This window comes from Capsicum annuum, chromosome 9 (genome assembly GCF_002878395.1).
Source record: "Capsicum annuum cultivar UCD-10X-F1 chromosome 9, UCD10Xv1.1, whole genome shotgun sequence".
Taxonomy (NCBI): domain Eukaryota; kingdom Viridiplantae; phylum Streptophyta; class Magnoliopsida; order Solanales; family Solanaceae; genus Capsicum; species Capsicum annuum.
The window spans coordinates 188,853,882-188,865,140 of record NC_061119.1 but is presented as its reverse complement, the minus strand read 5'-3'; the positions used below and the strand labels follow the sequence as shown (position 1 = coordinate 188,865,140).

General features: G+C 37.3%; 2 protein-coding genes across 4 annotated transcripts; one reads left to right on the top strand and one right to left on the bottom strand.

Annotated features, from left to right (window-relative positions):
* Nucleotides 1–39: 39 nt before the first annotated feature.
* On the top strand, nt 40–2,632 carry LOC107842306. Of its 2 annotated transcripts, none has more exons than XM_047397126.1 (3): nt 40–456; nt 904–2,189; nt 2,323–2,632. In XM_047397126.1, exons 1-3 carry the CDS (start codon nt 381–383, stop codon nt 2,476–2,478), a joined length of 1,518 nt encoding a protein of 505 aa, XP_047253082.1. In that variant the 5' UTR covers nt 40–380; the 3' UTR covers nt 2,479–2,632. The 2 variants fall into 2 exon arrangements, with proteins under 2 accessions (XP_047253082.1, XP_047253081.1); XM_047397125.1 differs by having other exon boundaries at nt 42–456; nt 886–2,189.
* Nucleotides 2,633–2,729: 97 nt separating this feature from the next.
* LOC107842305 (DNA-directed RNA polymerase II subunit RPB2-like) lies at nt 2,730–11,052 on the bottom strand. Of its 2 annotated transcripts, XR_007045202.1 has the most exons (26): nt 10,545–11,052; nt 9,003–9,224; nt 8,641–8,928; nt 8,346–8,543; nt 8,186–8,250; nt 8,020–8,106; nt 7,815–7,935; nt 7,699–7,743; nt 7,479–7,616; nt 7,303–7,375; nt 7,139–7,215; nt 6,944–7,051; nt 6,748–6,864; nt 6,491–6,646; nt 6,311–6,415; nt 5,981–6,106; nt 5,734–5,811; nt 5,538–5,633; nt 5,334–5,449; nt 5,182–5,251; nt 4,716–4,769; nt 4,483–4,626; nt 4,083–4,382; nt 3,581–4,003; nt 3,058–3,492; nt 2,730–2,957 (listed from the first exon to the last, which is right to left on the bottom strand). XR_007045202.1 is itself a non-coding variant. In XM_016686066.2 (25 exons), exons 1-25 carry the CDS (start codon nt 10,815–10,817, stop codon nt 3,376–3,378), a joined length of 3,597 nt encoding a protein of 1,198 aa, XP_016541552.2. In that variant the 5' UTR covers nt 10,818–11,052; the 3' UTR covers nt 2,730–3,375. The 2 variants fall into 2 exon arrangements, 1 of the variants encoding a protein (XP_016541552.2); XM_016686066.2 differs by having other exon boundaries at nt 2,730–3,492.
* Nucleotides 11,053–11,259: the final 207 nt, after the last annotated feature.

Sequence of the window (11,259 nt, the reverse complement as noted above, 5' to 3'; positions counted from 1 at the left end):
CCTTTCTCCTATTAAATATCCCAAAATATAAAAGCGGACAAGTTATTTCCAAGAATGTAAATACCATTTTTGTGAAGTACTAGATAGTATTTGCATAATCTAGTACGTCAAGCATTACCTATTTTTTTTTTTTCCTATGTTTCCAATAATTTTAGGGAATGAGGAGAATCACAATTTAATTAAGTTCCATGGGAAGTTCAATCAACAGTTCATGAACTAAAACTTCTTTAATTATTATAATTAAAACAGTCACAGAATATTAAGAGACATATTAGAACTACCTATATATACAAACACCCTTGCAAATCTCTTAGTTTAGTGCTACTAAATTTGTTCATTTTAAATTAATCTGATTTATTAGAAAAAAAGTAGAAACAAAAATGCCATCTGGTCCAAAGAAAAGGAGAGCTGCTGCCAGAAAGAAGCAAGAAAAGGCCAAAGCGAAACAGACTGATGGTAATTTTTGTTCTATAAAAATATTCCATTCTCATATGCTTTTTTAATTTATAATGCAAGTAATTTATATATACTAAGTAATCTTCACTATTTTTCTACAACATGAAAATCGTTAGTAATGTTCCTATTGATAATATAACTACAACCGCAATAACATAACAAGGGAATAGCAAAGTTGTTTTGACGTACACTCAACTAAAGTAAAATAAAAGTGTCCCAATTGATGTTAATACGAAATTATAAATTGAAAAGTCTATTCTTATATTTTTATATATATACAATTAAGGATCCTAGTTAGACAATTAAGTAAACTATCTCTGTCAAATACTATATAGTTAGATTTTGTAATACAATTTTTGAATTAGTTTTTTCAACAAATTCCAGTTTGTGTTTTTCAATTTTTTTCCGATTATGTTTTTGCTCATGCAGAGTTAACAACTGTTTCAGTTGTCAAATTGTCTGTACCAATTGAAGAGTTGGCCAAAGGGGCTGTTTGGCATGAAGAAGCTTCTGTTGACAAGGAATCGGACAAAGCCATGAATACTATAGGAGAAGTCACTGATGAATTTAAGGTTGCATCTGTTGTTGAAGAAAATCAAGTGTCCTTAATGGACGTGAGGACATCTATGGAAAATAATGTAGATGGGCAGCTTGTGTGTGGAAGTGCCGATTGCATTGCGGAATGTGTCAAACCTGGGGAAACTTTGAAAATAAATGAATCGTGTGGAGCTGTGCTCAATGATAGGGAGGAAGCAGAACTGTTGGTTGGGGAATCTGGAAAAAGTACTGAGGAGGTTCATGATCGTGATCTGTTGTCTGATTGCCTGATGCCTGAGGAGATTATTGCCAGGTGCAATAATCTAATTTTTGATGTAGTGGCAGCAAATGAGGCGGCTACTGTTTTCCAGGAAATCGAAGAAGCCAAGCTTCACGGAGGAGGTGTTTCTGACGAGTGTAAGGATGTATCTGTGATTGGAAATGCTGTTGAAGGAAATGAGGAGTCATTGTTAGAAGTTACTACTGTTGAGGACAAAGAAATGTCTAGAGATGAAACTGTTGTGCCTCAGAGCGGTCATGAACTTTTGTCTGTTGGTGCGCCTGAGGAGAAGGTTGGCACTAATCCAGTGGTCTCTGTGCCCTTGATCCCCGATGACAGTATAAAGGAAGGAGAAAACACTTCAAAGTTAAATGAAATCTTATCGGAAGTGCTGCCTGAAGAAGAGAAAGATACTGAACTGGTCGCCTTTGCTGTGTCCAGTGTTAGTCAGGAAATTGAGAAGGCCTCCTTGTTCTCTGATCAATCTGATGAGGTGTCTCTGGTCGCCTTTGCTGTGTCCAGTGTTAGTCAGGAAATTGAGAAGACCTCCCTGTTCTCTGATCAATCAGATGAGGTGTCTGAAGAAATGAAAGGCTCTACTCTAACTGTCTTAGGTGTGTCCAGTGCTAGTAAGGTTACAGAAAACACCTCCATTTTCTGTGATCAATCTACTGAATCTGTTGAGAAAATGAAAGATGTTGCACAGCTAGTCTCTTATAAAGACAGAGGATTACTTCTTCCGAGTATGGGATTGCCAGCTCCAGAGTTGTATTCTAATGTGCATGTACCATCTGCTGAAATTGCTGGCTGCTCTTCTGGTGTGTCACCACCAATTGTCTCTGGAGAAATACAGGATGTGCCTGCAGGAACAGAGTCTCCAGCTACTCAGAATCAAGTTTACTTTGCTTGTCCTAGGGTACATATCCCAGTTGGCTGTTTTTCCTTTTCCCTTTTTTGAGTATCTTATTTGGTTGTGGCTTCTTGCTATATTTCATGTAATGTACGTTGGAGGCTAGTATTTTTAAACTGATATTCGTTTAACTTTGCAGCACTGTAACTCTGATTGCTGTTTTGCCAAGTTACCAAGAAGCCAACTGGAAGTTGAAAATGTGATGTCTAGTGTGGTGGAGCTGAAGAGCGCAATTCGCAGCCTTAAAGAAGATCTGATGAAGGCACTGGAGAAACTGGAGGCTATTTCATATTGAGCCAGCTCTTGATAACGCTGTTTTTTTGGTGTTCTAGTTGAAGGTTGTCTGTCTTTGCTTAGAAAAGGTGTTGACTGATTTTGTTTCTATCCTGCTGTTAGACATTTTCCAGTAATGCAATGTGATTCCTGATCCTCGGGCTATCAGTTTTAGATCCTTCTCTGTTTCTGTGTCTTGCTTAAGTGTAGTTGTTTTACTCCTTACACCACTCTCCGTTCAAAGATAAAATTATGAAAGTGGGATATAGCAGAACCTATCATAAGTAATGTGATTACGCCTTTATCTCTGTTGCCTGATTAAGTGTTTACTAAGACGAGTATTTAGTATCACAAATTAAATTGATCTTGTCAGAATATTGTTAAGAGTAGTCATAATCATTACCTTGATAGTGTGTCTGCACGGTTCTTGCTTTCTCATGACTTATGAATTTCAACTAATAGAAAGTCAAATCTGGAGGTACAAATCTGGAGGTATTCAATCTGTATTATCGAAAAGGAAAAATATTTAGGCAGTGTTTGGACATAGAATTTTGAAGGTTTAGTTGTAGTTGGACATGTTTTTCACTTGACTAAAGGGTACCTATTGATTAAAAAAAACGGCTAAGGAGAGGCAAATAGTTCCATGTCCAAACGGCTCCTCTGTTTTTCTCTTGGTGACATCTGAGAAGTGTAAAAATTGAGATTATTAATGGGGAGCTGAGTGTGTAAAAGCGCTACTCGACAGTCGCTGATTCAACCAATTTCCTTCCCCTTTGACATAGAAAAGCAATAGGGAAAGCTCATGTACTTTTGCACTGCAATCTGGGAATTCTTATCAATATCCAGAAATCTGTAGGATGTTAGGTTGATAAACTTGTGATGACCAAGTGTGAAGAACCAGAGTCAAAAATAAATGTTGCTATCCGGTTGCTTTCTTTCCACTTGATGGTTTCCTTTCCTTTGTAAGCATTCTTGGTGCAATTGCCATTGACATGAGCTCTTGAATCAGAAGCTTGCAGGCATAAGGAATATACACCTAGACATTTCAGAAAAAGTTTTAGTATTATGATCCAACAATTTGGATATTGTAGTGCACAACAAAGGCAGAAAGAGGAGCATTGTACCTGAACATTGTCAGTTTTATTTCTACAAGATCTGCACTCGAATGACATCTTTTTCAGATTAGCAATAGCTATTAAACCACATTGCTGGCATACGTGAACTCTGTAAGCATCGCTTTGATCAAACAGCCTCTCTTTAAGGAAGTGTGCAGCTCCATGAGCTATCATACAGTCACGTTCCATCTCCCCAAATCGTAGTCCTCCATCGCGAGATCTCCCTTCAGCAGGCTGCCTAGTGAGAATCTGCACAGGACCACGGCCACGAGAATGAATCTTATCATCCACCATGTGCTTCAGTCTCTGGTAGTAAGTTGGCCCCAAGAATATCATTGCTGTCAATATACGGCCTGTATGACCATTATACATCCTCTCAAAACCACGCATCTGATAACCACACTTGTGTAGAGCTTTGCTGATACTATCCACCTGAAAATATTGAATGGTTAATTTATTGCTCAAAGAGCCAAAAACTTTTAAGTGATTGGCATATCCGAAGGCAACTTACAGTAACATCAGTGAAAGGGGTGGCGTCTCCTTCTTTTCCCATATGAGCAGCAACCTTCCCCATGATACACTCAACTAGCTGACCTATTGTCATACGAGAAGGGATGGCATGTGGATTAACGATGATATCGGGGGTGATACCTTCAGCGGACCATGGCATGTCTTCTTGTGTATAAGTCATTCCTATGGTTCCTTTTTGTCCATGCCTGCTACTGAATTTGTCTCCAATCTGGGGAATTCTTACAGATCTCATCCTTATTTTGATAAATCTCAATCCATCTGCATTTGTTGTCAAAAGAACCTATTGAAAGCAAGGAAACAACTCATCAACAATACAGTTAACAAATGTAAAATGGCCAACAAGAAATGTGACTATTGAAGCACAAATAACTAGCAGGAACCTGATCCACAATTCCAGTTTCACTATGTCGTAGACTAGTACTATGGTCTTTGCGGGTGTATCTTGCTGGTTGTCCTTGAGCATCATCTTGAGAAATGGGTGTGGTCTTTCCAATTATGACATCATCACCGGAAACTCTTGTTCCCTGGCATCAGTAAAAGCTTTGATAGATTAAATTTCAAGCACGTATCGGTGAAGCAGAATGATGAATTTGTGTGTGCTAGTAATACTAACAGGAGGTGCAAATCCGTCATCATCTAATTTATCATAGTTTCCGTGTCGCATTCCCTGCAAGAAATTACAACCATAATCCAACATTATACAACAACACACCCAAAATGTAGTCTCAGAAAATTGGGGTCTGGGGAGGATTGAGTATACGCAGACCTAACCCTAAGAGTTATAGAGGCTGTTCCCTATAGACCCCTTTTTAGTATTTCCAATAGACCCTCGGCTCAAGAAAAAACAATCCAAGGAATTCCCCGAAAAAGAAGTAACGGAAGTACAAGAAACAAAGACAATAACAAAAATAGCAGAACGGAAACTACAACATTACACAAGTAGAAAATAGATTCAATCTAATAAAAACCATATCCTATTGTCTTTATTGTTTTCTTTCTTTCTTTATTTGTCCGAATTAAAGTCTTTAGAAAGAGGGACGGGATGGGGAGGAAGAGAGTGGCCAAAAGAATGAACAAACCATTGTATTTTCTCTATCAGGACGCCGAAAATCCTCTTTAACAAGCGTTCCCATTTTTTTCTCTTCATCCCTGTCGAGGGAAAATGGAGACGGAAGCTAGATCAGAGAACAAAACAGCATATAATGTGAAGTAAAGAGAGAGACTGACATACCTATATGAACGAAAAAATAGAGAGCGGAAGAAGCCGCGGTCAACTGAAGACTGATTCATGATGACAGAATCTTCTTGGTTATAGCCAGAGTAGCAGGTAATGGCAACAATAGCGTTCTTTGCAAATCCAATAGTAAAAGATTACAATCACTATAAAACAAGAATGTTAAGAATCAAGGCAAGCAATAAGCAGGTGCTTAATTACAATGCCAGCTGGAAGCTGCCTGAAATGCAAATGCTCCATAGCCCGTGTAGTAACGAGAGGCTTCTGTGGATAATACAGTACATAGGCCAATGTATCCTGTTATTTAGATCAGCAATAATCAAGGATGTGAATACTTTAATACTGGAAAGTTTCTGAAGAACAACGGAAAGCTCGCAGCATACATAACACAGCCTACCATCCGAAATTGGTAATTGGTGACATAAATCCCCATTGCTTGCTTTCCCATAGCGGATTGATATGTGTTACGAGGGGACTGCATCATGTCAAAATAGTAGACGATAAAGCAGAAGCCAAAGGAAGGGTTAAGAAAGGAAAACAGATAATATTAACAGACTTGACCAAGTATCAAATAACATACCATAAATATAGTAACTTATTTTTATCAGATGTTCCAGTAGGGACAAATAAACATATTAATTCACCTGGTTATGATCTGGAAATGGTATGATTGAAGCGCACACCCCCAATATCAAAGATGGATGGATTTCACAGTGTGTGTAGGTATCAGAATAAGCGTCATCAGGGTGCAGCCTTGCATTTGTAAGATCCTAAAATGTTAAACAGGAAAATCGTTTAATTGAAATTCTGTCTAAGGCCACTAAGTACTAACTCTACTTCTTCTTGAAATAGAAGCACCTGAAACTCAAGAAATGAATGATTACGCTTCGAAAAAAGAAGAGCAGCAGAACATTTTTTTGGTAAGTACTAGGAAATACAGTGTAAAGCAATAGCTGTAGCTCATGACTTCTTACGTTTATGGTCATTGCAATCATTGTAGTCTCTTCTTCCTCGGTATCAACATACTCAATAAATCCTTTTGCCACAAGATCATGCCAGCCCGAATCTTCAGATGACTCCTGAGATTAGCACAAGCAAGATCAATTGGGACTGAAGGATTATAGAATGATTCATTCTTGCTAAATGGTGTATACCCTCATCTGCAGTGTGACAATATCCTTCTTCTTTATTATCAATTTCTTTTTCTCCACGATGAATAATGGCCTACTACAACGTCCATAATCTGTGTATAGCCGCAGTTCTTTTAAATTTATATTACGGACAACTCCAACTTCAGTATTAACATCAACCTAAAAGAGAACAAATGTCAAAATTCTCTTAACTCAAATAACACAATCAGTCAAGAGCATGTTGACATCAGAAAGAGAAGAAAATAATGTGGTAGCGTAACCTGTCTCCTCAGCTGTCTCAATGTCCTAACCAACAGATCTGGATTACGATGAATGCCAACCCAACAACCATTTACAAAAATCTTGGTAGATTGGGGAATAACCGCGGGAGATATTTCCTAAAGTAAAAGAATGTCATGAACTTGTCACAAAATTTAGAACTTTGAGATCCATGAGCATCTTCCAGGAATTGCACACCTCAAAATTCTCTGTACTCCACTCCTCTAAAAATTCCAAAATTGGATTTGCTGCTGATCCTACTGTTATGTACACCATTAAAGCAAGGTTCTTTACGAGTCCACATGCCTAACATATCAGCAGCAGAACAAATGTTGATAATATTTATTAAATCGTGCAAACTTAATTGATAATGAGTGTCATGTATTATGTTACTTGTCCTTCAGGAGTTTCTGCTGGACACATCATTCCCCAATGAGAGTTATGAAGCTGTCTAGGTTTTGCCAATTTACCTGGTTTCCAAGGTGTAAGATATTGATGACAAAGAAACTACCAAAAGGAACAAATGAAAGTCGATTCTAAGAGCAACAGAAAATTACCCTCCCGTCCTATTGGTGAGTTCAATCTACGCAAGTGAGAAAGAGTAGATGCAAATGTCAAACGATTCAAAACCTGTGTAAACATATGCATACAAAAGGGAATGAAAAAAGAGAAGAAGATGAAAACGAAAACGAAAAAAATGGTGCGTATATATATACAAGTAATATCAGCTCACCTGTGAAACTCCTGCCCTGGTACCAGCAGCATTTGCTTGTCCCCAGTTCCCGGTAGCAAGAGAATACTTAAGTCCACTTGTAATTGTTTTTGCTTTAATCGCAAATTGCAAATTGACATCCTTTCCACCATCAACACACTGGCTCGCCCACAAAAGTAGATTGCTTATTTTGCAGAAGCAGCAAATAGATAGAGCACCAAAAAGGAGCCAAGATAGTAACCTTTTGAACGTAGGATCTCACATCCCTTGTTAGCTTCCTAAATAGCTGCATAAATATCGGCATTTATTAGTAAGAACTTCTCTTCGGCTACCAAAACATTACAACAAACTGCAGACCATTCTAAATAAGCCACCAAGTAAAGGTCCAGCAAGATCCAGTCTTTTATTTGCATAATGATCCCTATCATCTTCAGGCCTTCGTCCCAGTACACAGAGTAAGAGACGATGAATGATGTAGCTGGAATAAAAAAAAGAATTCAACTCTCGGTTATTGATTCTTTAACAATGTTCGTACATTCCAAATTCAGGATCATAGTCTCACCCAAAATAGTAGGCCTTCTTAGTTTCACAATACTCTCTAGTACCAACATGCGGAAGCATTTCCCTTTGGAGAATCTCTTTGGCATACCTGCAATACAGATGGACAGTTCTTCTAAGAATTTGAGAAACACAAAAGCTTCAGCACTGAATAGCAAGAATTTCCCAACTTGATTCTCTTTTCTCTTGTGAAACCAACAGTAGATCCTCTTTTGCCAATATAGTCAAGTGCCACCTACCAAAATTCATATGATAAATAGTTAAGTTAGAATAGGTTTTATCTTTTTGACAGGATACTATCACGACAACTTGACAAAACTAGAACAACACCTGCTGATTTTGAATCACAAAAGCTTCTTCCAAGGAAGGGCGAAGTAATTCCATCATTTGTGTGTCATTAAAGTCATAACAAATATGTGCCAAAATATCCTTGTCAGCGACAAATCCTAATGCCCTGAAGACAATTATAATTGGAATTTCAGCCCGTATGTATGGAAGAGTGGCACGAATATATTGCCCAGAGGCTCCCTGTCACAAAGCAGAGAAGCGTTTCTTAAGACTAAAGCAAATTGAAGTATGGCAACAAGCACATAACTATTCTTGAAATGAGTTAATGTTGTTAAACCTTGGAATTAGACCTAGAAAGCATCCTAACAAACATGCCGCTAGGCGCTTTGTTTTGGCCCTCGGCTATAGACCGAACTTCTGCCACATAAGAATACTTGTTTGGCTGTCTTTTCTTGAATACATATACATGATTACTGCTCATTTTCTCCTGTGCAATCAGAACTTTCTCACTCCCGTTGACAATGAAGTATCCACCTTGATCATACGGACACTCTCCCAACTCAGTTAAATCTTTCTCTGATAGGTTATACAAGCTGCAATAGCTTGATCGAAGCATTATAGGAACCTGAAATTAAAACGCATTAACAGACCGCAAATAAAAGACTAATTCTATCTGTAGATATATCCACATTTTTCTACCTTTCCAATGAAAACTTTGGTAAATTCCTGATTTTCCGTGACTTCTTCGTAGTCATGACCTTTCTTTATTACTTCCTTCTTCACATCAACATATAAGGGAGACGAGTATGTTAAGTTCCTTAACCGTGCAGCCTTTGGAAACAAAGTATTAGTCTCTCCATCAGACTCTGTCATCATAGGTCTACTCAGGTATATCTGAGTAAACTTGATCTTATATATTGTCTGCAGAATTAGAACCAATTACAGTTTAGTTCATTTTAAAGTCAAATGCTAATACAAGGCGTTCTGCTAAATTAGCAAATGAACATTGTAAGGAAACAGCAAGGGGAAGAGTTTAGAAACTTATAGTCAAGGGTATAAGGTAAGTTAGGTAGTTGAATGCTGTCTTGCTTGTCCTTCCATACTAGTAGTCGTAGTATTATGTAGTAGTTTGTTTGTTATTCGAACATAGAAAAGTATATATTGGCACAGTGAAACAATCATTTATTCATTTACTCCCCTCATTTCATCCTTCCTATTCTAGATGTTTCGTTCTAGCTAAGTTAATTAAACATTCTCACAAAATAATGGAAGCAAAGTATCTATATAGGCAATACCAACTAGTTGTCATTAATGCTAATCAGTATCGGAACACTTGCATCAGACCCCGTACTTGACACGAACATTTCATGTGTTCGTTGAGATTGTATTATAGTGCAATGATAAGTGTAAGGTTTAAAGACTATTCAGAAGGAAATGAGCCAAAATGGAGCTAAAAGTTCACATAGTTAACCACAACTAACTTGAGAACCTGAATTAAGCATAGTCGTAACATACAAACCGCAAATTAAACAACAATAACATACCAAGTATAGTCCCACAAAGTGGGGTCTAGGGAGAGCAGTGCGTAAGCAGACCTTACCTTTACTTCAAAGGTAGAGAGATTGTTTTCAATAGATTCTTGGCTCAAGAAAAAAAGGCCAAAGCAGTACAGAAAGAGAATAAACGAAAGTGAAAGCACCACACACTATACTGAACAGTAACTACAGCAAAATAATGTGATAACTAAAGGACAAGAAACATAGATAGTATCAAAAATCGAAGGACAAGAAACTACAGGAGCAATACTATGACCACTAGTATACGTGGATAACAAGAAAATACACTACTACCTACTAACCTCCTAAACTAATCCGTGTCCTCCACAACTTTCTATCTGGATCATGTTCTCGGTAAACCACAAATTAAACACCATTAAGAAAAGGGCGAAAGAGTATGAACAGAACCTTAATGAAATCAAACTGACCTAATCAATAACTACAGAAAAATAATACAATAATCAAAGTACAACAAACATCAAACTAAAATCGAAGGGCAACAAACTACAGAAGCAATACTATGACTACTAGCAGTATGAGTGGATAGTAACTCAAACCACTACTATCCACTAACCTCCTTCCCTAATCCGTATCCTCCCTAACCTCCTATCTAAGGTCATGTCCTTTTTAAACTACAAATTAAACACCATAAAGACAAGAACAAAAGAATATGAAAGAACAAAACCTCAACGAAATCAGATTGACGAGCAGGATTATGCTGTGATTCAGGACGAATCTCAATATCAGCAGTTTCATCAACAATTTCTTGCATTGTATTCTGTATGAATTCATCAAATGAATCCAATTGTTGCCTAACAAGTCCCTTCTCTTCGAAATATGCACTAATAACTGCCCATGCATCGTCCTGTGTTATCTCATGTGACTCGTCTTCTTCGTCCATCATCTCTCTTTCTTCGTCCACATTCTCATGATCTCCATATTCTCTTTCTCCATACATCGTAAATAGTTACAACATAAACCAAAAATACTACGTACTTTTTTATGAAATTTCTATTAGTATAACAATATTAAATTTTCTTCTAATTATTCGTTTTCTCTTCGATTAATTCTTGTAATACTTGACTGTATAAGATGACAGTAGGATTTTTACGTGGAAGTTAGTTTCAGGTAATATATTCCATTGTTATTTCTCTGTGACAAAATGTACAGGTGAGTTTTTCAGAATTTAGGTTTTCAACTTTTTTAGGAGAAGAAGAAGAAAATCAGTTAGTTATAAGGTCAATGCTATAGTTATGGAGGATTCATAGCCGAAAAATAGTACTGTTATTCGTGAAAATGTATAATGAAAAAAGTTATTCCAACAAATCAGAGGCTGAACCCAGGATTTAAACTTGACGGGTGCACCTCTATATTTAAATATAGTAATTAATAGTGTCAAA